At 45.7% G+C, this 25,258-nt stretch overlaps 1 protein-coding gene across 3 annotated transcripts in view; it reads right to left on the minus strand.

Moving 5' to 3' along the window:
• Nucleotides 1-310: 310 nt before the first annotated feature.
• The window catches only part of ST18 (ST18 C2H2C-type zinc finger transcription factor), a 90,848-nt gene continuing 65,900 nt past the window's right edge, over nt 311-25,258 (minus strand). For 2 of the 3 annotated variants that reach the window (XM_025001822.2, XM_025001821.2), the window contains exons 12-21: nt 18,637-18,752; nt 14,328-14,390; nt 13,496-13,564; nt 12,850-12,912; nt 12,669-12,749; nt 11,600-11,821; nt 6,450-6,538; nt 4,027-4,130; nt 3,778-3,921; nt 311-2,752 (exon numbers count right to left, since the gene is read on the minus strand). In XM_025001822.2, the coding sequence (XP_024857590.1) occupies nt 2,612-2,752; nt 3,778-3,921; nt 4,027-4,130; nt 6,450-6,538; nt 11,600-11,821; nt 12,669-12,749; nt 12,850-12,912; nt 13,496-13,564; nt 14,328-14,390; nt 18,637-18,752 (1,092 nt within the window). In that variant the 3' untranslated portion in view covers nt 311-2,611. The remainder of the gene's footprint in view (nt 2,753-3,777; nt 3,922-4,026; nt 4,131-6,449; nt 6,539-11,599; nt 11,822-12,668; nt 12,750-12,849; nt 12,913-13,495; nt 13,565-14,327; nt 14,391-18,636; nt 18,753-25,258) is intronic. The other variant, XR_009490474.1, reaches the window with a different exon arrangement.

Below are 25,258 nucleotides of genomic sequence, written 5' to 3' on the forward strand. Positions count from 1 at the left end.
TCTTACTGCTCACCAGACGTGGGTGAATTTCCAGCAAAGGTTTCCTGACATTGGAGGCAGCTGCCCTTCTGTATGTACATTTACTGGAACTCAGGCGGGGATAGTGTGGCAGTTGGCAAAAAGTCTTCTCCACTTGGGGTGAGAAAACAATCCAAGCAGACTGGCTGGTGGACCCCAAAGAATCAGAGCGACTCAGAGGTTCAGGGGCACCCTCCCCTTCCCCCGCACTGAGCTCCTGGGGTGGGGGGGACAGTGTTTATTATGGGCTGGCCACAAGCATCTCGATATAGCAGCTCGAGAAAGACCACAGTGAAACTCTTTTCCATTTTTATTTCCTACCATACACCAAATGTACAGCACTGAACACAATCGGTTGCTTTGATGTAAGAAATATTAATTGTTTGAAGAAACGGTATACAAACTACTTCAAATTAAAAAAATGCATACATCATTGCCTTTTTTGTTTGTTTGTTTACAAAAGACCCAATTTACAGTATCGATCATTAACATCATGGAAAGAAACAAAAATTCAGCGCACGTTACAAAACAGACCAAGTACAAAGGAGGCAAATAAAAACAAACATCCTTCACAAAACCATCCTGTTCAAACTACGCGAACACAAATCAACGAACCTGAATCGCAGTAAATTAAGGTAATAAATACATAGGTTGGTAAGAGATTTCTTTTAAATTAAATAAAATATATAACAAACTCATTAAAATATTTAGCAAATTAAACCTTTGTCTTTGTAATAAGTGAACTCATTTGTATGCATCTATCGAGGACTGTATAGCAAAATGTTTGTAAATACATAACTTTAATAGAAAATTTCGTTTGGTGTCCTGTTTATAATAGACAGCACACGCGTTAGCTCTTTTTTCTTAAAGTTGATTTTTAAATACCCACCGCTCCTACCTAAGAACAGACATCTCATTTTCACTAGACTAAGAGTCAAGGATTTCAATGAACGCCAAACCAAAGATAAGCCCCACTTAATAGAGAACAATGACTAGTGTCACGGTGGGGGGAGTTACCGCGCATGGCGCTTCTGCTGGTGCAGCAGCAGGGACAAGGGTGGAAAACAGCAAGCCCGCGAGCGCCACGGCATCCAGTCCACATACACATCCATGTTGCTAAGAAAAATAAACACTTTGTTACAGCACAGAAATCAAGCCCATTTACACGGAGGCACGTCGCACACCCGGGGTGTGTGCACAGCAAAAAGGCAGTTTAGCTGGTTGTCTATACCTTTCTCTTAAAAAAAATAAATATAAAAAAACTTTTGAAACAATGCTTAACTACTTTACAATCCCTGAAATAGACATTGCCTTTCCTATAGCAACTACTAACCTCTGATCCATCCAGAAACGCGAGATCGAGGGCTCAATCTCGTGTCGGTGAGCGTGTCTGTGTGCCTGTGGGTGTGAGTGTGTGTACTTTGCAGCACTCCTCTGTCTGCAGAAAGACTTCTGTCAAATCGAAAGCTGTCTGTTTGCCTCAGGGGGCTGAGACAATGTTGCCAGTGTTTAGAGCAATGACTCAGATCCGGGTACCATTGGTGCTTGTGTGACTGTATTTTCCATTCCTTTCCAGTCAACCCAGTAAGATAAATGCTATTTCAGGGGATATGGTATCTACACAGTTTTCCATTTGGGTGCGTTTACATTTGCTAAGTACAAATCTACAATAGTGTCCCTTGCGTATTGTACCGACAAGTGGCAAGAAAGCCTGGCCAGTTACATCGAGTCTTATTTCTCGTCTGGGGTAAGAGCCGCCAACTATCTGGTATAACCTGAAAAACAAATAGACAAACCTGCATCGCTAAAAAGCTTGTTTCTTGAAATAACTTCAAATAAATAATTCATATGAACTGAAACCGGACAGCCAAGTCGAATACTTTGCTGATTGCTCTATTTAATTATTGCTAACAAATTTGAAACAGGCTGGTTTTCAGTCAACTGTGCTTCTGTAGGGCACACATCCTGTGAGTGAGCGCCTTTTATCTGTGTCCCTCCACGCATTTTACCCAAGCCCGTTCAAAAACACAAAGCTCGTGAAAGGGGTTGGGGGTGGGGGGTAGAGTGTGCAATAACAATTAAACTGGTCCACAGTGCAGTCCTTAGACAAGGATTTTCCTTCATATTTTTTTGTCTTCTCCTTTAAACCCAGCCAGATATGTGATTTGAGAATAGTATTTCTAATATTTAAATTCTATTGGAAAATAAATTAATAAACACACTTGTAAAAATATGGCAGACTTCAAAATGCAGTTAAAAGATAAAAAACTCTTTGATTAGAAATAAATAAAATATAAAAATGTCACATTTATTTTACATATACTGTACAAAAAAAAACCCAAAAGAGTGCAATGAAGGAATAAAAGGAAAACATATGAAAATAAATAAGATCTAATATTTGACTGCATTGCTTTTTCATCCAGAGTCTATCATAGTTTTTCTTTCCTTTTCACGTCAGCTGGGGGGAGGGGGGAAATTAGTGCAATGTTGCAATTGTAAATGCAGTATGGCCACTGCCTGCCCGGGTGGCCTGGAGCCCCTCCAGGTGCGTCTGTGAGGCTGGCAGGGCTCCCCAGGGCTGGGGCACTGCGGTCTACACGTGGATGCCCTTGACCGCCTGCTTGATGCTCTCCAGCAGAGCTTTGCATTCCGGCGAGTAGTCCCGCTCCAGGTTGCTGTACATGTCTGTGAGCGTGTTGACATACGCCTCGAAATTCTGCTCGCTGATGGGCCCCTGAAGGAGGACAGAACACGGGGCTCCAGTCACGGGACCTGGGCTGCCGGGAAAGGGGAAGCAGGTCTACGGGGTGTGGTATTCTGACCCTGGAGCCTGGGGAGGGGTGAGGGGACCTGTGAGTTCAGGGGGAGTCAGGGGTGAGTGTGTGGTGGGCTGGTCTGCTCACTCTTCACTCAGCTAGCCGGGTGAGTGTGACCACTTATCTGTGTCTATGTGCCAAGTCCCTTCAGTTGTGTCCCACTCTTTGAGACCCCATGGACTGTAGCCCACCAGGCTCCTTTGTCCATGGGATTCTCCAGGCAAGAATAGTGGAATGGACTGCCATTCCCTACTCCAGGGGATCTTCCCAACCCAGGGGTTGAACCCACGTCTCTTACATCTCCTGCATTGGCAGGTGGGTTCTTTACCACTAGTGCCATCTGGGAAGGCCGACCGACTGTCTATACTTTGGGAAAACTTGGAGCCACATAGGGTGGAGGTCTGGCTACCGGGTCAGGCCCCTCCCAGCTGCACCCCTTCTGCACCCCTTCTCCCGAGGAGGGGTCTCAGCCTCAGCTCCTGTGTGCATGACCTCAGCACAGAGACCTCGTCTGTGGAAGGGGGTGCAGGCCAGGCAGGGGAGAGGAGGCCCTGCTCGTGCCAGAAGCTTCCCCAGACCACCCTGAGCTGGGACGGAAGGGATGTGGGGGTGGGGTGGCAGCTGTCTGGTGGGAATTGTCCTCTTTCATCCTCTAACCCCTTTGTCCACATTCCCCTTCTGAGAGTCAGAGGCAGGCTCTTTTCCCCCTTTCTCTGTCCTTCCAGGTGATGATGGGATCCACAGTCAGGTTTGTTCACCTCCTGCTCTCTGTGTGCTGGGGCACCTCCTCTCCCTGACCTGATGGCTCAAACTGAACAGCCCCTGGACATGTGGAAACTGCACACGAGTGGAAGGACTGAGTGACCAGCCCGAGCCACCCCTCTGCTCTAGCCCTGGGAGGGAGCCTGGGGGCATGGGGAGAGAGCCGTGGCCTCAGACTGACCATCTGTGGGAGCTGGATGTCTGCAAGGCTGGAGATGAGGGCCTGGCTGAGCCCTGCCAGCTCCTTCAGCAGGCTCTCATTGTTCTGTTCTATCAGCTTGTTCTCCTCCTCGATGGTCTTTAAGTTGCTCTCCATGGACGTGATCTGAAAGGGAGAGAACTTGGGAACGTGGAAGCAGATTTCGGAAGGACAGGGCACCAAGTGGGTCTTGTCCCATCCTTATCCCCTTCCCTCTTTATTTCTTTTTACCTGTGTCTGGAGTTTCATCATATCGGCTTCAATTTTAAGGTTGGACTCGTTGAGTTCCTTTATTTCTTCATCCAAATGCCTAATTTCTTCATCATTCTCTATACCTGTAAAAAGTCAGATTGTTTTAGTTCAAAATGAAAAAAGAAGACTGACAAATGTGAGTCCATCTATGTTTAATGTGTGGTTTGCTAAGTGAAAGCTGGACCGTAAAGAAGGCAGAGTGCCAAAGAATTGATGTTTTTGAACTGTGGTGCTAGAGGACTCTTGAGAGTCCCTTGGACTGCAAGGAGATCAAACCGGTCAATCTTAAAGGAAGTCAACCCTGAATACTCATTGGAAGGACTGATGTTGAAGCTGAAGCTTCAATACTTGGGCCACCTGATGCGAAGAGCCAACTCATTGGAAAAGACCCTGATGCTGGGAAAGATTGAAGGCAAAAGGAGAGGGCAACAGAGGATGAGATGGTTGGATGGCATCACCAATACAATGGACATGAACTTGGGCAAACTCCAGAGATGGTGGGGGACAGGGAAGCCTGGTGTGCTGCAGTCCATGGGGTTGCGAAGAGTCAGACATAACTTGGCGAATGAAAGTGAGACTTTAACTTGAAATGTTGAATTTTTACCCAAATCCATGTCCAAGATTCTAAGAAAGTGGGTTCAAAGTGTTGTAGGATGGACTCCCTTGGTAAGAAATGCCCCAGCATTCAATGTAGCTCTGCTGTGTTCCAGGTCTGCTGCCAGATGGGTTCACAAGTAAGGTCTCATTGGAACTTGGCTGGACCCTGTGGGGCAGGTGTCATCACCCCTCCCGCGAAGAAGGCCAGAGCCTCACAGGGGCTAAAGGAGGCTCACTGACCACCGACACGACCACATCACCTGGCTGGGGCCAAGGGAAGGGGCAGGGCGGACCTGAGATCCAAGGCCTGTGAGTCCTCTTGTGCACAGTGCTACCAGGACAGGAGCACCTGGACTGTGCTGATTAGTGACCAAATGTAGGGAGCCACTATTAGAGGCAGAGGGGGTCCTGGCAGGTGGGTTTGAGCCCAGGGACCCATAGCTTGACTTCTTCATGGACTTTAATCAGAAGCAAATGTGGTGTGGGGGCAGTGTGGCTTTGGAGTCTGAACACTGTCTGACCCTTGTTCTTGAAGTTGAGTCACTTCACCTCCTTGTGCTTCAATAAAATGCTGTGAGAATTAACACAAAAAAACATAAAGTGCTGAACAGACAACAGGTTCTCAATGAACGGGGTTCTTCCCGTCATTCTTTTATAGGAGGAATATGAGTGCATTTTAAAGATTTTAAAAGTTAGGAATAGTGGCTGATATTCAGATACCAGAAGCAGGATTTAAGGTCATCTCAACAGTCCAGAATGATGACTCTAAACCAGAAGACGACAATTCAGCAGGATAAATGTGATCACCAGCGTTTAGATTTAGTAAGATCAATGCCTGGAAGCAGGCTGGGTGGGAATCGACAGCTTATGTGAAGAGGTACAGGCTCTGGGACCCTCCTGGGTCACTGCTCTGGAACAATGGTGTATCACCTACTGAAGCTGGGCCTCACAGGCTCCACGGCCCAGCAACTCTACTCCTAGGGCCGCTCCTGGGGCAAATGTTACACACCTACAACAGGAGGATGTGCAAGGTGCACGAGGCATATTGTGCATGGAAGCACAGCCTGGAAACAAGCCACTGTTTCTAAGAGTCACGCAGGGATTTAAAAGATGGAGCAATGCTTTCAGACTCGTGTAGAACTGAGTTCCAAAGATGCCATTGACTAAAATCGATAAAGCCAAGTAATGACTTCGCCTCTGTTCCCCAGATGCCTTAGGATGATCTTGAAAGAGAAGAACGCAAGCCTGAGAAAACACTGATGAGAACTCAAGAAAAGTACTTGGAAATCAGAGGGACATGAGAAGATTCCAGTAGGGAGGATGGCTTAGCCACTGTGTCAGGGGTCGATCATGGGAAAGCATGCAGGGAAATAGAGACAGAGATGCTGAATTAAACCATCTGGATTCACCATGAAAATATCATTCTGGGTGTAGGACAAAAGGTAAGGAAGGATTCAAACATGGGTGCCCAGACCTTGAAATTTGAAAGAGGGCGCATACCAGGAACACACACACATGCAGGCTCATACAAAAACTGTCATTTTAAGATTGAAGGACAAAAGTTCAACCAGTGTACCCTAATTCATCCAGCATCATTGCCCAATTTTCTTTGTTGGACATCCTTATTAAAAAATAAGGAAAAAACCAAGATATTGTTTTTTAGAGAAAGTTATAGCTTAGTTCAAATTTCAGGGAAGCGTCTTTCTTGCCCATTCAAATAGCACTTCCAGCATGGAGCAGGGTTTGGATGTGGGCCCCTTGGGGGGCCAAACCTTGGGGGTCGTGGCCCCACCCTGTCCTCCTACCTCCAGATGCTTTGACCTTGATGGTCATTAGTTCTTCAGAGACCTTGCCCTTCTTGATGGCTTGTGCATTGAGAGGACATCCAGACAAGCTGTGAAAGTGAAAATTACACCAGTGGGTGAAACCCATACTATTTCTTAGAAAAATTAAAATTTTGTATTCACTACATACTCTTTAGGTCTTTGCCTGCCTATTCATTACATTATAATCTGCAGTCTCTGTGCAGATAACAATATCTCCTAAAACAAAAGCAGTGAAAGTGAAAGTCGCTCAGTCCACGTTTAACTCTTTGAGACCCCATGGACTATACAGTCTGTGGAATTCTCCAGGCCAGAATACGGGAGTGGGTAGCCGTTCGCTTCTCCAGGAGATCTTCCCAACCCAGGGATCGAACCCACGACTCCTGCATTGGCAGGCAGGTTCTCTACCGCTGAGCCAGGTACCTGACAGTAAAATAAAAGGAGGGGCTGCCGGCACATTTAGGTGCCCTCACTGCTCGCAGTGTACTGTCCTGTAGACTGTTTATATATCTTTCCTACAAAGCTGTTCCATTCAGGCCTGCTTCTTTCATCTGTTTTATTTAAATTGCACCAAAATGATAATGACAACATTGAACAAAACATGTTTTCTGTTGGACATGATGAGATGATTTTTTGTTCTAAGCAGCCATTAATTTTTTGTCATTTGTTATATTTTTGGATCAACAACTTTGAAATAAAATTTAAAAATTATAATAATCAACCATTGAAAATATTTTTTCCCACGGAAATTTGGTTACTAATTATTCATGAAACAATCATTTTCCATCCAAAGATTAGGACATTTGGTAGAATGAAAGAGGATATTTCTGAAGCAAAACCCTTAGTAAACGCTTGTAGAGTGCATGCATTTTTTGAAGAATTTAAAATTATTCTATATTAAGATGATACGAAATAATACTAGATATGTATTTTACTACATGTAAAAGGAAGGCTGTGTGGTTTTCCGAGACTTGATAGATTATGAAATATTTTACACGGGAAATAAAATAATGGAGAAGCAGAAACTGAACTGTAACCATGATATTCTGTTTTGGAAACTGCTTATGTAAACAGTGGCCTCAACTGGCACAATATTATAAAGCAATTATCTTCCAATAAAAAAAAGAAAGAAGATGTGAAAAAAAAAAAAGAGTGGCCTCTATAAGCTGCATTATCTTTCTTTCTTTTTCTGGGAAGTTTTTGCCAGTCTGTCTTGTTTTATGTCACCTACTGTGTTCTGAGAAAAGGGTCACAAACAGGATTACTGTCTTGCTGGTAAATGGGACTTTAAAAGTGACCTGCGGGAGGCTGGGAACAAGATGGATGTTAACGCCTCCAGAGAGTTCTCTGACTCTTCCCTTGAGGGTCTGGGTTATCCAGACAACGCGGGGTGAGAGGAGTGGTTGTGTGGATGGTCAGTGAAGCCCCACAGCCGTGGGACTGACATCGAGTAGAGTTCACGAAGGATGCAAGACTCCGGCCTAAAGATGCCACTGGGGGCTTCCATGGTGGGCCAGGGGTTAAGAGTCCGAGCCTGCAACGCAGGGGCACAGGCTCCATCCTGGTGGAGGAACTAAGATCCCACATGCTTGTGGCGGGGCCAAGAAAATTTTTTTAAAATGCCACTGGGTATTTTGTATCTCCAAGGATATGAAACAAATCCTAAATTTAAGAAAACTGGGGCTTGAAAATATTTTTAAAGTTCCTTTTTCTTTTGAGGAGGCCAGGTCCTCCACAAGGCTCAGTTCTTGCTGCTCAGGGAAAGGGGAGGTTGGCCGGCTGTCACCTTCAGGGTCTGGGCAATGTTTTGTAAAGGCAGGAAAGATGTGCTTTATATGGCTTGGACCAAATTCACAGTGCTATGAAAGTACAGGAAGGCAATTTTAAACTATATCTTTGCTCTGTTATAATGAAATTGCAGGTGACACATTTGTGTGAGGGACGTCCCTGTATAATAAATTTATAATCTTCAATAAAATGACAGTTATATCTAGTAATAAATGAGTTATATTTAGTCCCAGGACTTCTGGTTTTCAGCTTCGAACATCCATGAGTGTGTGTGTGTGTTTGTGTATTTAATACAACACCATTCGTCACCTCAGTTGCCATTCTTTCAAAGTGGAGGTTTGTAACATGAAGACGCAAAGCAAGGTTGTAAAGTACTTATCATGTAATCCTGATGCTGGGAAAGATTGATGGCAGGAGGAGAAGGGGGCTGCAAAGAATGAAATAGTTGGATGGCACCGCTGACTCAATGGACATGAGTTTGAGCAAACTCCAGGAGATAGTGAAGGACAAGGAAGTCTGGCATGTGGCAGTCCGTGGGGTTGCAAAGAGTCAGACATGACTTAGTGATGAAACAAAAACAACAAACACAACACTGACGTCATGCACAGGTAACTGTCCTTCATAATTGTTCTCGTTTTGCTGAATCTCAAATGGGAAAAGTTACAGACCGTGCCTTAGAGGATGCCCAAGAGGAATCTGCAGGAGTGTTTGCCTGGTGGTTGGAAGGAGCCAGGAAATACCAGGGGTGAGCTGGTACCTAGCTCAGGAGAGGAGCTTTGTGTCCTGATGCTGTGAGCTGTGCACGGGGGCAATTCTTGAACTTCCCTGCACAAGGATTTGTCTGTCAAAGGAGGCAACCACAGCGCCTGTAGCTCATGGGGTTTGTGAGGGTTTAAAGGAATAAACAGTGTGAGGAACTTAGTTGGAACAGGCTCTCTGCCAGGACAGAGCAACCTGGATGGCGGCTGGCCTTTGGCAGAGATGGGAAAGACAACCGAACCACGTCAGGATGTTAGGGGCGAGAACAGGACAGATAAAGGTGCATCGTAGGCCAGTAGTGTGATCCCAGCACAAGTCATCCCTACTGTAATGAATTATTGCATATATGCACATATATTAATACAACTGTTCAAAAGGGAAAGGAAATAGTCTGTGTCAAACACTTATTATGTGCCAGGCAATAAGCCAGGCATTTTATTGTATTACTTGTATGAAATCCCATACAGCGTAAAAGAAAAGCATTCCACCTCAAAGAGAATTTCCCCAGGTGACGTTCAGGCTCTCTGAGTAGCAAGACTGAAAAGCAGTGCAATCTGAATTATTCATTTGTCTAAACTCTTAATTGTTTCTCTTCTATAAAATAATATCTCTGCATTAATATTGCAGCCTATACTTTTTGAGCTCCTAATTTGCTTTTTCACATTACAAAATAAACAGCCTGTACATAGAGACACACAATGCATATCTACAGTTGAAAGAACAGCCTTGAGGGGTTTACCATGCGTTTACCTGCAAACACAGAACACGCTTTCAAGCCTCACCAGCCCCTTAGCAAGAGCTGTCTCCTGGCCCCCAGAGACGGCCACTGACTCCAACTATAGAGGAGTAATTACCTGACTCTTTAAAAATGGGATTTTGCTACATGTTTTTTCACTTGGTGGAAACAAAATCATAACATACGTGTCCCTTGGCGCTGTGTCACTCAGTACCTGCTCCAGTCCTCGAGGAGCCTTCAGGCCCACATGGATCAGCAGCCCCGCATGGGGAACCACTGCTGTTTCCTGTGCTTCGGGGACCGAGGTGGGGGGCGGGTGGGGGGCACATGGGCCCCGGCCTGGAGTCAGGGGAATAGACCTCCTCGGACATGTCTTTCTCTGCCTCCAGGTTCAGGGGTGTCTCTGGGGCTGAGCCAGCAGCTGGATGGCAGAGCACCCTCGCTCACTTGCCCCATTACACGTGATACATCAGCTTCCCGACACAGTTCTTCCAGCTCCTCCTCCTCCATCCACAGCCCTGAGGGTCCCTGCACCCTCATCAGGCCTTGGTGTCATCATGTAAGACTATCCAGGCGTTTACAGAGAATTCTAACTGAGGGATGTGCTCCCCACTGTTCAGCATTGAAGTTTCATTATTGATGTCAACATGGATATTACGGTGTCTGTGATAAGGAAGCATGGCCGCTGTGGAGCCCGTGTGCCACTGGGCTCACCTGATTTGTGACTGTCCTTCCTAAATAGGATATGGCAGTGTAGACCCAGCAGAAAACAGTGTGGCTGCTGTGAACGTGATCAGGCATCTGAGAACCATCAGAAAAGCAACCATCGGAAGAGTTCAGGGGCACTTGGGCCCAGGTACAATCCCTGGTCAGGGAACTAGATCCCAAAGGCCACCACTAAAGATCCTGTATGTTGCAACTAACCAGCACAGCCAAATAAATCAGCAAATAATAAATAAATGTTAAAGGATAAAGAGTCCAGGTTCCTCTACAAGCAGGTGTGACTCTCAGAGAAGAGAACCTCATTTCCCAACATACAGACACGCACCTGGGAATGGAATCAGCTTTGCTGTGTTTGCATCCTGCCCATGAGCAGAGCTCCAGGACTCCCTCGTGCTTCATCAGATCTTAAATCTGCATCATGAACCACAGCCCCACGACGGGAAGGGCCCAGTGCCTGGAGAAGCATGCAGGAACCCTCCAGGTCCTCTCCTTGAGGTGGAATGAGGACGACACCTGGGCTAGGATCAGTGTTCCTGGCCACGGGCGGGGTGAAGTGCATGCCACTGAGTGAAGAAGGAGCTGAGTACTTGGGAAGCTAGAAACTTTTCTGAACCTCTCTCGTCCTCTGTGTACTTATCAGTGGCTGTGTCCTTTTCTTTCTGGCTGCTGGGACAAGTCATAGCTTCCCAGCTGCAAACTATCTACCATTTGGTCTGAAATGGAGCCAGTTCGTGAGCAGAAGGGAATGACATCAATAAGTAAAATGAAGCTTCACAACCATACATCAGAGAGTTGTTGGGTCACCACCTTCTGGCTCACCACCCAGAAGTAAAACAAACCCTTGAAAGATAGAACCATCCGAAAAACAGCGGCAAGAGCAACATTTGAGGACAAAAGACCCAAGCACAGTTTTGAAAGTACCTGAAAGTCGAGCAGTGAGTTTCAGAAATAGAGAAAAGAACATTTTCCATCTTTCAAACTGGTCTAGTATCTCTCTGGCAAGACTTATTGCTTGAAATCTAAGGTGCTCATTGCTCGAACATTTCTGACCTTGGGGGCGTCTCTCCCTCCGACCCAGCAAGTGACAATCAATCATAGCAACCACATGACAGACAGCAAAGCTCACCTCCTGTGGGTGACGAACACATTGTTGACGTGGCCCAGCCCATTGCAGCCTGGCAGGGGGCAGTGGGGAAGTTCCTGTTTGTTCAGCTTCCAGGAGAGGGGTGCCCCATTGAGCGGGTTCTCCTTCTGTCTCTTGGCAGCCAGGGGACATCCAGAAGCCGTGCGGTGGGACGTGTATTTACCTGATATGTGACCTTGGCCGTCACACCCAATCACAGGGCATCTAGAGAAACATAACACAGTCATTAGCTGCTGGGGGAGATGAGATAACCCAGGTGAGGCGCTGTGACCAAATTGAGGAGGCGATGGTGAGTTCAAATCACACAGGAATCAACTAAGGGAGATGATAGGGTTTACCAGATGTCTGGTAGATGCTGTCTACCTTCGACCAGGGAGACAATGGGTCCCGGCAGTGACAATGGTCCCCAGGCTCTGAGCTAAGCAACTGTCGTGCATTATCTGGAGGAGAGAGCTGTCATCCCACTTTATCATGTCATTGTGCCAACTCCCTTCAGTCGTGTCCGATTCTTCCTGACTCTGTGGACTGTAGCCCACCAGGCCCCTCTGCCCATGGGATTCTCAGGTGAGAATACTGGAGTGCATTGCCATGCTCTCCTCCAGGGGATCTTTCTGACCCAGGGATGGAACTCACATCTCTTAAGTCTCCTGCATTGGCAGATGGGTTCTTTACCACTAGGGCTACCTGGGAAGCCCATCACCCAAGGCTTGAGGCATATTTCTCAGAGGAGGGAATTCAATTTAGATAAAATTGTGTCTTAGGCAGAATGGAAGTTCCAGGGGAGGTACAACCATGTTGATGACACCAGGGCACATCCCCAGGAGGCTTCCTTTTGAAACAGACTGAAAAAAGAAACCCCGTACTCCTTCTGCAGCATCTGAGAACCGAGCGAGCACAGGTGGGGAAGGGGAGGTTTCCTCCAGCCCCTGACCGCTCTGTCTGTGCTGTTCCAGCACTCGTGATGCTGGGTCCCCAGCCACCTCCCAACCTGGATCCCAAGTCCTGCCCGCTGACCCTTGTTAGGCTTCTGCCCTAAAGCCGGGTCACTTACTTGAGTTCAGGGTCTTCTTTTTCTTCCTTGGTAGGAGTCACCTTGACACCACCTTTCCTAGCACGAGGGCAGCCGGACAGGCTGAAGCAGGGACCCAACAAAAAGCAAGAGAGAAGTGTGTGATCTCATGGTATGCTGCTGCCCCTCTGATCTCCATCTTGGGGGCAGGGGTCTGTCCTACCTGCGGTGGGAGGCATAGTTTCCGGTCACGTGCCCTGAACCGTCGCAGCCTGGGGTAGGACACCTGGAAAAATGAAAGCAGAGCTGGGCCCCTGTTGGCGTGGCAGAAGTGTGGGTCCCACAGTACAGCACAGAGCCAGGCATTCAAAAACAGGATGAGCCGATTATGGGGGGCTCTTTTTGCTTAAATACAACTGGGCTAAGAATCCATTCATGCTGATGTATGGCAAAACCAATACAATAGTGTAAAGTAATTAGCCTCCAATTAAAATAAATTTATATTAAAAAATAATAATAATAAAAGGAAATGCTGATATGTAACTACTTCCCAGTGCTTGGCAGAAACCGTATCTGTTGTTAGCCTGCACTCTTCTTTTCTTCTTTTTAACCTTATTTTGGAATAACCTGAGATTTGACCCACAACTTACCACTGGGCGCCTGTCAGCATCATGCAAAGTTCTCATCTTTTGTTCAAGGTCAGTACATTTCCAAGGCCAGTAAATGAACTAAACTAAATCTCAGGGACTTGATTTTAGTTGTGGACTTTTGGTAAGAGGGTACGTGGCTGTGGTTTACTGAGGTGCCATCTGCCCCTGGTTAGGACCACCCTGGCCAGACACAGGTGCAGAGGCTGGGTCCACACTTACTTGAGCTCCTGAGAGTTGGCTGCCATGAGGGATTTCAGGGTCTTATCCGCCAGGGGACATCCAGAAACACTGAAGAGGGAGGAGAGAAGCAAAAATAAGAGACATGCTGCCACACGCAGGCCTGACCCGGGGGCAGCCTCAGATTCTGAACAAACCCACGTTCAACCCATGGACAGGGGTCTGGGAAAAAGAACCAGGTCTGAACCCAGGTTAGCTGGATCAGGCTTTGGACACCTGAACTACTTCTCGTAGACTGTGGTTTGCTATTTACCAAGCCAGGGGCTTTACCCAGGGACACCCAGACCCTAGTGATGACCGACCCAGAGAACCCTCTGTCTGAATCCTGAGGGATGGTGCTCAGGGTTAAAGCCACAGCCAGAGGGACAGCAAACCACACAGTGACGCAGGAGGGTGGAAGGGCCGAGCTCTCACTATCTGCTCCGCTGTCTCTTTACTCCTGCACCGGCCTCCGGCCCCGGGGAGGAAGTCCCCACAGCGTGAAGGGTCAGCCCGGTCACTGCTGTCCTTCCTACCTAGGTTTCGTGTAAAGCTAAACGGGACCACAGTCTGAGGTGAACACTAGCTTCTGGGTTGTAGCCTGCACCACAGGATCAGAAAATCATTTTTGATAGTAAAAGTATAATTTCTTTACAACATAAGTAGAAAGACTGAAGATTTAAGTTAGCTTTATTTCTGAGAAACAAAATGAGCCAAACACCCAACTAACTCAGCCTCCAATTTCCAATGGAGAGAATGTCTTTCTAGAAGGGCTGAGGACAAGTCCTTGAAGAGGATGGGATGATGGAGCCTGACCCAGCAGGCGGTGAGCTACCTGCGGTGAGATGCATAGTTGCCCGTGACGTGGCCACTCCCATCGCATCCTGGTGTCGGACAGCTGGGTCAATAAAAACACAGAATCAGGATTAGGTGCATTCATGGGGGCATTGGCTCTGCCTGACTGGTTATGAATGTGGTAGCTTCTCTTTTAAGACAAGTTAAAGGCAATGGCAACCCACTCCAGTACTCTTGCCTGGAAAATCCCATGGACAGAGGAGCCTGGTAGGCTGTAGTCCATGGGGTCACTAGGAGTCAGACACGATTGAGCAACTTCACTTTCACGTTTCACTTTCATGCATTGGAGAAGGAAATGGCAACGTACTTCATTGTTCTTGCCTAGAGAATCCCAGGGATGGGGCAGCCTGGTGGGCTGCCTTTTATGGGGTCACACAGAGTCGGACATGACTGAAGCGACTTAGCAGCAGCAGCAGCAGCAGCAACACATATGAGATGTGCAGAAGCTAAAGTAAATAAGGAACTAAGGATGTAGCTGTATAATGACCCGCAAACTCGCTAAGAAGAAACTTGTATGGGCTTAGCTGCTCAGTCATGTTCCACTTTTTTCGACCCCATGGACTGTAGCCCACCAGACTCCTCTATCCATGGAATTCTCCAGGCAAGAATACTGGAGTGACTTGCCATTTCCTCCTCCAGGGGATCTTCCCAACCCAGGCATCAAACACATGTTTCCTACATTGGCAGGTGGGTTCTTTACCACTGAGCCACCTGAAAAGCTCAAGAAGAAACTTATGGTCCTAAATTACGAGTTTCCAGCCTTGTATCAGTTCTCTGATTCAGAATGATGCCAGAAAGTGATGCTAAAACGTGTTTTCTGGTGATGGGTGAGAGTCAACAGTCAATGCTGTTCTATTTCTTTGAAAACACGAGTTAAAAAATAATTATTATAAACCCATGCTTTATCATGATAGTGGCTCTTAGGATTACTGGTACCAACTACATCATAGATTTCAGAAAGTTTTGTAAATTTTTAAAGAGAAAGATAACGTAGTAGCTTCATAAACATGTTAGAAATCACCTGAAAAAGATCTTTGAAAATACTACCTATGGCTGACACATAAATTGACATTTCAGATGGGAAAGCTGCTGACAGTACAGAAATAGTTAAGAGGTCTAGTTAATAAAGCTTGTGATCAGTTTCATCCTAAGGTTTGAACCCACCAAAGACACTCACGAATCAACAACCTAAGCAGTAGTCTCTCCCACCCACCTGCCTAGAGTCTGTCACAGGCACTTCATTCATCTGAGAAGCTGGTCACATTCTGTGTATCTTATGTGTGGTTTAAAAATAATGAAAGAGGATAGTTGTTCTGAACAGGTTTACTCCCATAGTTAACAGGGAGTAACTGTTTTCTCAGTTGGTTTCTCAGCCATTTATTTTTCTCTGACACTGCTAAAATGTTGCTGGGGGTGAGCAGATTGACCCCCGCCCACTCAGTGGCCTTTATGACGGTGCCAATAATCAGAGGAAGCATCAGCTATGTCAGTCATGCCTTCTGATGTTCTAGGCACCCTGCCTTATGGAGAGGTTTACCCATGTGTGGAATCAGACTCTGTCCCTTTAGAGGAGTATCTGGGGATAGTCTCATGACATTCAAGATTTTTGAAATGTCATCTTCTCAGTATATTTTTCCTGTAAGCTACTTTCCAATCATTCTCAGGTAGTCTAAAGAAACCATAAGGGTAGAACACCTCCATCTCTCGAGAGATGCCTAATTTTCAGAGCTTGATCTGAGCTAAACCAGCCAGCTCTCTGCCCACCACCTTCTTAGAACATCAGGAAGGAAAATTAAAAACTACAAATATATGCAAACAAAAAAAAAGAACAACAATTCACATCTGAGCTGAGTTATCCTGCAAGTGCCAGTCGCCTGATCAACAGAGAAACAGTCTTTTCTGATCATTATGCAGCTGGAATATTCAGAGCGTGAGGGATGGCTTATAACAGCCTGGGAATTCCCACTTTGGAAATACATCGCCACCTGGTGTGCCAAAACAGCATTGCGTTTATTTTATTTCACTTTAAATTTTATTTCTATTTTTTTTAATCATCCTTATTAATACTGCCAGGAGAGGCAAAGAAGTGCCAATGATTTTTAAACCAGACAGTGATAAATTACTTAGAAAGTATAATGATAAAGCGTGCATTTAGGAAGTATAATGATAAAGCTTGCGTTTAAATAGTGGCTAATTATTTTGTTGAAGCTTTGTGCTTTAAAGAGGTCAAGCAATAAAGCAAAGGCTGAAGGAGTGACATAGTAGGAAAAATTGATGCGTTGGGCTCTGATGGCTGGGTTAATTTACAGATCTTCAATGAGAAATCTTACACAGTAACATGTGCCAGTTGGGTGATACATTCTGGGAAGATTTGCAAAGGAAAGCGTCACAGTTTAGAGAAAGGAAACCAGCTAGTTCCCTCAGTAAGTGGCGCTCAAAATCTAAATGAATTTATGTTGATCCCATAGCATCGGAAAATCTACTCTAGCCAAACAGTTTCTGGTAAGCAATTAAGGCACATTTACCGGTTAGAAACATAAAGCATGATAAGGACTGGGTGAGTTGTTTACAGAACCTGTGTGTGACACAGGTTTGTGGGAGTGTGTGGTATCCACCCCAGTGCTCATCTGTCCTGAAAAAAGAGGAAAACCACAAGGCCTCTAAGGAGTTCTTGTCCTAGGAATTCATGACTACATTCTGAAAATCGTTCACTGCATTTTCGGAGCCCTTTCTCTTTGCACCAATGAGAAGGGCCCATGACAACATAATTGCACTTCATCTTTCTCTCCAACATGGTGATGCAGGTTAATCATCAGTTTTTCACACTACATTTAGTTTGAAACAACTATGGAAATTTCCAAAATCTGCCTTCAAAGGATAAACATTGGCCCTTTTTGAGGATCTTTGAGATAATATTGCAGAAACAAAATCCATACAAAAATTTTAGAAACTTGACTAGCAGGCCATGAGGATGTAAGTACCTGGCTGCCCAGGTCACCTCCCAGGGGGTACAGTGCTCAGGGATGCTCAGGCATCAGGAAACACTATTCTTGTAAGGGAACCCGATGCTTGGACATCCTGCCTTTTCTGCTTTGACTTCGCTGAACTTCCTGTGGCATTTGAAACCACCAAAGGCCCAGGTGGAAATTTTCTGAGCTCTCAGCTCCCATGACCATCACTTTCCTCCCTGTCCCCAGGTTTGTATTCTTTGTGGGCATCTCTGACCCTCTCAGGTCCCAGCAGGATGCGTGCTCTCATATTCTGGGATGAGCACTCTGTCCTCTTCTTTCTATATGTCTTCCCCAGAAGCACCGTCTCCCAGGCCACACCTCACGTCTGCATCTCTAGTTAACATTTTAGAAGATCTTTCTGACCCCAGACGGTCCCCCACATGCATACGGCCTCAGAAGAACTCTGCACACTGCTCTTCCCCAAATAGCCCAGCACTAGCTCATGTTTCTGCTCAAACATCCTGTGGTCTGTTCACGGAAAACTTGAACCAGGCCATCTTCTCAGGGCCCTTGTCCTGCCCCCGCCTTCTGACTCTTTCTCTCTTCAGGCTGCCTGGTCCTGGGGCTTGGTGTAGGGCCTTCTGGTCCACGCAACCCTTTCTGATGAACAACCCATGGCAGCTTGACCAGTATTACCTGCCTGGGTCTTTCAACTCTCCTGAGTCACAGAACTCCTTTAGAATGTAACAAAACCCATGAACTCCCTTCCCAAATAACATTCTGCAGGAAGTTTTAAAAGTTTCTGGGCTTCCCTGGTGGCTTGGATGGTAAAGAATCTGCCTGCATTGTGGGAGACCTAGATTCGATCCCTGAGTTGGGAAGATCCCCTGAAGACAGGAATGGCAACCCACTCTAGTATTCTGGCCTGGAGAATTCCATGGACAGAGGAGCCTGACGGGCTACAGTTCTTGGGGTCACAAAATGTCAGATACAGCTGAGTGACTAACACTCACACAGACTACCTCTAGCCCTAACTTGGCTCCTCTGAGGTCAGGGAATGTCCGATTAAGATCTCTGACCAGAACATAAACATTTCTAATTGTTTTGCATATTTTGTCTTTCAATTTGACTTTTAATTTCCTTAGCACAAGATCAAGTCATGCACCTTTTTTTCATAATCCTCTTAGTTCTGAGTAGAGGTCTAGGTACACACAGCATATTTAACTACCGGTCAGTCGAAATTGCCCTGAAACAGTGCCAAGTCAACTCCATAGGCCAAGGTGTTATTACTCAAGGCTTTGATCAGGAGTCTCCATTCTAGAACCACAGGTCACTCACGTGATGAGTTCTTTCTTGAGATCTCTGGTGTGGAGCTTGGGTTTAGGGCTTGGTATGGAGGCCTCTCCAGAGAACTTCTTTTCCTCTAAATTTTCTAGAGAGCTCACTGGGTCTTTCTGGAAAAAAAAAAAAAAATACAGAAGCACACAAGATGTTAGGAAACCCTGGAAAAACAATTGTATTTGAAGTCATCAGGGTCAAATCTGAGTTTTGGCTTAAAGACTTAGATGACATCCCCTCACCGGATTTGTACACAAAATAAATAAAATAATAAGGGTACACCCGGACTGCCATGGACTTTTATCCTTGGTAAAGAATGAGAAATTACAACTCACAGGCACAATTTTTAAAAGTTCACATGTTGGCAGATAAAACTACAGAGGAATTTCTTGAGCCATGTAAATAAGTTAATATTTTAATATATTAACTTCAGTATATTTCAAGCTTTACAGTATAATAAACATTTCCTGGAGAACATGGAAATAGTTCTTTATGTACGTAGTGTGCGAGTGTGCTAAGTCGCTTCAGTCATGTCTGACTCTTTGTGACCCCACATACTGTAGCCCACAGGGCTCCTCTGTCCTTGGGATTCTCCAGGTTGCCATGTACACAGTAGGCACTGGTAAAACAAAAGAAATTCTGCAAAAAATGAATCACACAAATTTTTAAATAGAGAATGAAGAAGTAAATTTAGCTTATTAGAATGTCCTTCCTGATATGCAAATAATATTTAAACTATTTGCTTAAATGCACAGTGGTTGAGTCCACAATGTCTCAGCAGCGTTTAGCTTGATTTTTCTGGACACCTGTTTTTAGTCTCACATCAATCACTTCCTGTTTTCCTTTACCTCTTTTGCTAAGTTGGTTTTTTCTCATGTTTTTTACTCTCTGGATGGACTATCTTGTTGGATTATCATTAATTTTCATGGTCTTCTTTTAAGCTTAGTACTGATCCTGATTTCATAAGGAAATCTCATTGACCCTTTCACATCACTTATTTACCATATGATATATTACTGTCAGGCAACTCATGATGGTTTCACTCAAACACATAATTAGTTTACTTTTATCGTTAAGCTTATATTCAGTAAATGTAATACTTTCTGGATTTAATATTAAAATGAGGTTAACTACTTTGCCAACAAAGGTCCATCTAGTCAAGGCTATGGTTTTTCCCGTGGTCATGTATGGATGTGAGAGTTGGACTGTGAAGAAAGCTGAGCGCCGAAGAATTGATGCTTTTGAACTGTGGTGTTGGAGAAGACTCTTGAGAGTCCCTTGGACTGCAAGGAGATCCAACCAGTCCATTCTGAAGGAGATCAGCCCTGGGATTTCTTTGGAAGGAATGATGCTAAAGCTGAAACTCCAGTCCTTTGGCCACCTCATGGGAAGAGTTGACTCATTGGAAAAGACTCTGATGCTGGGAGGGATTGGGGGCAGGAGGAGAAGGGGATGACAGAGGATGAGATGGCTGGATGGCATCACTGACTCGATGGACGTGAGTCTGGGTGAACTCCGGGAGTTGGTGATGGACAGGGAGGCCTGGTGTGCTGTGATTCATGGGGTCGCAAAGAGTCGGACATGACTGAGTGACTGAACTGAACTGAACTGATCTATTAAAAAAAAACTGTCTCCTAAATCTCAAAAGTATTGATCCATTTAAGATGAGAAAATGATTTTGAGTTATTGAAGGCAAATCTCATTTAAATTGCATGGACATGACATTGCAAGGGTAAATACAATTTTAATCATTCTGAGTTGACACTCAAAATCAATGGAAAACAAAATCTGTGGATTTTCCCAATCTAAGAAGAATTCTAAGCCTTGATCTCAGTTATAAAGGCAAATGTAATTTCCTTAATTAATTACCTGGACAACAGTTCAATCGATTATTTTACACAAGACCACACAGTGGTGAAAACATGCATGAATGACCTCAAGGAACAGGATCTTCAGAGCAAATTAGTAAAACCTGGTTTGGTCTAATTTCTTTTTTCATATTAAATACTGAGTATTCCATTTTGAATTATTGATAAATGTTTGAAACTAGTAGCAGAAAATCATATATCACTAAAAAACAAAGAGAAATGGGTGCTTGATGATCGTTGTCTATTAAGGTACAAGGAGAAGGGTTATTTTAATGCTGCTTCTGTGAAATATATAGAAAACAAGTGAATGATGCTTATGCTTTCACATTTCACAATGTGACTAGAGCAAAGCAATTCCTAATTATAAGAGCTTAAACTGGATACACTATTTTTTTAAAAAATATTATTTGCTATTTATTTGCTGTGCTGGGTCTTCATTACTGCCTGGGCTTTTCTCTAGTTGTGGCGAGCAAGGGCTACTCTCTAGTTTCGGTGCGTGGACTTCCCATTGCAGTGGCTTCTCTCGTGGAGAGAAGCTTGTGGAACACAGGCTCTAGGCGCACCGGTGCTTCAGGAATTGCAGCTCCTGGGCTCCAGAGCACAGGCTCAGTAGTTGTATCGCACGAGCTTAGTTGCTCCGAAGTACGTGGGATCCTCCCGGACCAGGGATCGAACCCGTATCTCCTGCATTGGCAGGTGGATTCTTTACCACTGAACCACCAGGGAGACCCCCAGATACACTATTATCCATTTCATTTGGAGGTGCCTGGATTCAGCGTGGGTACTGTTTTCCACTATAATTTATAAAACGTCTTGGCCTTTTACAAATGTATATCCAATGACCTCTTCTGCTAAGTTGATATTTTGTAATGCTTTTACTCACTGGATGGAATCGCTATTAATTGATCCAAAAGCAATGTTGGATCATTACTAATTTTCATGGCCTTCTTTTCAGTTTAGTACTGATCCTGACTTCACAAGAAAGACAAAGAACAGACTTTGTTTTTCTGTTCAGATGTTAGATTTTTCACAAAAATGGCATAAAGCAGAAAAGAGCTATTTTATTATTTTCTTTGTGATAGGAATTAGCAAAGTATCTCTAAGAAGGCATGTACATTTACAGATGAACATATAAAGGTTATCAGCTGTTGTTTGTTGAATCTGCACACTGTAGAAGACAAGGGAATAAGAGATTCTGAAAGAAATAATCATCTATGAAAGCTTAACTTACTTGACTCAAATACATTCAAAATTAATTCTTGCAGAATATATGGTATTTAACTTAGCAAAGTAAAATGTGTTGCTGTTTCAACAGAATAATTTTATTGGATATGACCTTTTAAATATTTTGTAACTTCCTTAAAAAATTATGGAATCTTGGATATGCAATCGCATTATGAAATAATTGTCTCTCCCTTCCTCCTTTTTTTTTTTCTTTTGGCTCAGCATTCTACCTCTAGAAACTTGCAGAGAGCATATGTATTAAAATACAGGTGACCCTCATTATAAGAATGTTTAATTTTGTTACTGAAGCATTGTATATCATATAAACTCCTAAATTGCATACCGTAAAAAATATGTCAACATCATTTGTCAGATTTTTTTTTCAAAATTTATAGCATCCTTTTGAAAATAATAATTTATATTGGAGATACATAAGAGAAAATGTGGCATACATATATGTGTGTTTAGAGATTGCATGGGTGCGATGAAATTCCTTTAATGTACAATAGGAGTTTATATTGATTTTAGTAAAAAGCAGAACATAATGAGAGCATGAATAACAGATAATAGCATCTGGCACTTTTAACATCTGAAGTCTTTGGAGAACTGACAGTTGAACAAAACTGACAGCTCTAGTTATTTCTCAGCACTTTCCTTTCGAGATAGTTTGAGTTTTTTCCAGATTCAGGATTTTTTTTTTAGGGGGCATCTGGACAGGCTATTTCACTGAGAGAGACAGACAATATTTTCTGAAAATTACCACCAAAATTAAGCAACTGTTGTGCATATGAACAAGATAACAATGAATTAGAAATAATCACCCAGTTTCTGGTCATGAGTATAGGCGTGAGTGTTGTGTGGGGTGGGGGGTGTGGGAGGTATGGGGGGGTGTGGGGGTATAGGGGGTGTGTGGTGTGAGGGTGTGTGGAGTGTGTGGAGTGTGTGGGGTGTAGGGTTGTGGGGTGTGTGGAGTGTGTGGAGTGTAGGGTTTTGGGGTGTGTGGAGTGTGTGGGGTATGAGGGTGTGTGGAGTGTGTGGGGTGTAGGGGTGGGGGGTGTGCGGAGTGTGTAGGGTATGGGGTGTGGGAGTGTATGGAGTGTGGGGTGTGAGGGGGTGTGGAGTTATGGGGGTGTGGGGTGTGTGGAGGGTGTGTGCAGTGTGTGGGGTGTGGGTGTGGGGTGTGAGGGGGTATGTGGGGTACACGGCTGTGTGGGTGTGGGGTATGAGGGTGTGTGCAGTGTGTGGGATGTAGGTGTGTGGGGTGTGTGGGGTGTAGGGGTGTGGGGTGTGTGGAGGGTGTGTGGAGTGTGTGGGGTGTGGGTGTGGGGTGTGTGGGGGTATGTGGGGTACACGGCTGTGTGGGTGTGGGGTATGAGGTTGTGTGGAGTGTGTGGGATGTAGGTGTGTGGGGTGTGTGGGGTGTAGGGGTGTGGGGTGTGTGGAGTGTGTGGGATATGTGGAGTATGGGGTGTGGGGGTGTATGGGGGTGTGAGGGGGTATGTGGGGTATGGGGCTGTGTGGGTGTGGGATGTGAGGGTGTGTGAGGGGGTGTGGAGTGTTTGGGCTGTGGTTTTTGGTGTGTGGAGTGTGTGGGGTGTGAGTGTGGGGTGTGTGGAGGGTGTATGGAGTGTATGGGGTGTGGGGTATGAGGGTATGTGGGGTATGGGGTGTAAGGGGGTGTGGGGGTGTATGGGGTGTGGGGTGCAGGGTGTAGGGGTGTGAGGGGGTATGTGGGGTATGGGACTGTGTGGGTGTAGGGTGTGAGGGTGTGTGAGGGGGTGTGGAGTGTGTGGGCTGTGGTTTTTGGTGTGTGGAGTGTGTGGGGTGTGGGTGTGGGGTATGTGGAGGGTGTATGGAGTGTATGGGGTGTGGGGTATGAGGGTATGTGGGGTATGGGGTGTAAGGGGGGTGTGGGGTGTGAGGGTGTATGGGGTGTGAGGGTGTGTGGGGTGTGGGGGGTATGAGGGGTATGGGGTTGTGTGGGTGTGGGGTGTGAGGGTGTGTGAGAGGGTGTGGAGTGTGTGGGCTGTGGCTGTAGGTGTGTGTGGAGTGTGTATGGGGTGTGGGGTGTAGGGTTGTGTGGGCTGTGTGGGGGCATGTGGGGTCTGGGGCTGTGTGGGTGTGGGGTGTGAGGGTGTGTGAGGGGGTGTGGAGTGTGTGGGCTGTGGCTGTAGGTGTGTGTGGAGTGTGTACGGGGTGGGGAGTGTAGGGTTGTGTGGGCTGTGTGGGGCCATGTGGGGTCTGGGGCTGTATGGGTGTGGGGTGTGAGGGTGTGTGAGGGGGTGTGGAGTGTGTGGGCTGTGGCTGTAGGTATGTGTGGAGTGTGTACGGGGTGTGGGGTGTAGGGTTGTGTGGGCTGTGTTGGGGGCATGTGGGGTCTGGGGCTGTGTGGGTGTGGGGTGTGAGGGTGTGTGGAGAATGTGAAGTATGTGGAGTTGAGAGCAGCCCAGGTTCACAGAGCACCCTGGGACCCTGAGCAGCATCTCGGCAGAGCTCCCGGGAAGCACAGCCAGGACCATCCGTCCCTGGTTTGCATGGTCACTGGCCATGTTCTGCACCCGGGCTCAGAACTCTGGTCCTGCCATCCTGAGATGGCACCTGGTCCTGCCACCCAGGCCCATTACTTAATTTCTATATGACCAAAGAACAGCAAGTTCACTCCACCTGGCTTCAATTTCCTTCTCTAGAAACTTTGGTAATAATCCTGCTCTTCAGATTAGTCAGGAGAATCAGACACTGTGGAGAAAGAGCCATCATCCTTATTCCGACTCAGTGTGGCCACCCTCTGAGGGGTGTTGCGTTGCGTTGTACCTTCGCAATGAGGACATTGACTACCATCGATTTCTACAAAATAATAACTATTGAGCATCACATTTCTCTTTCTGGGTCAGAACAGAATGTGAAAAATACTCTTTCTTTCACACATGTAAATCACCTTGGCATGGACTCAGGAACAAAGAGCAGGGGTAAGGAACTGTCCCAGGGCTTACGGGGATTCAGAAGCACTTTTGTGTGTGTCCCGCAGGGATAGCGCCCAGCAGTGAACCACCCATGCTCAGACCCTGACAATAGGCACTGAGCTTAAAAACTACCTTGTCAACTCAAACCTAGCGCAAGCTCTAGGACTCCAGGAACTCAGGATCTCCAAAGCCGTCTTTGTTCTTGTTATAACATCGAACTTCCAGTAGCTTGTCAATCCCAGATATCAGATGTGTGCTGTGTGCTAAGTCACTTCAGTCATGTCTGACTCTTTGCGACCCCAGGGACTGTAGCTGGCCAGGCTCCTCTGTCCATGAGATTCTACAGGCAAGAATACTGGAGTGGGTTGCATTTCCTTCTCCAGGGGATCGTCCCAACCCAGGGATCGCACCCATGTCTCTTATGTCTCCTGCACTGGCAGGTGGGTTCTTTGCCACTAGCTCCACCTGGGAAGCCCAGATGTCAGATACTTAGGTTGCAAGTTGTAGCAGTTAGCCTGCACTAGCAGGCCTGAAGGAAGTAAGCCGCTCTGAAAAGAGCAGACGTCTAAT

The sequence above is a fragment of the Bos taurus genome, chromosome 14, assembly GCF_002263795.3.
Source record: "Bos taurus isolate L1 Dominette 01449 registration number 42190680 breed Hereford chromosome 14, ARS-UCD2.0, whole genome shotgun sequence".
In the NCBI taxonomy this organism is placed as follows: domain Eukaryota; kingdom Metazoa; phylum Chordata; class Mammalia; order Artiodactyla; family Bovidae; genus Bos; species Bos taurus.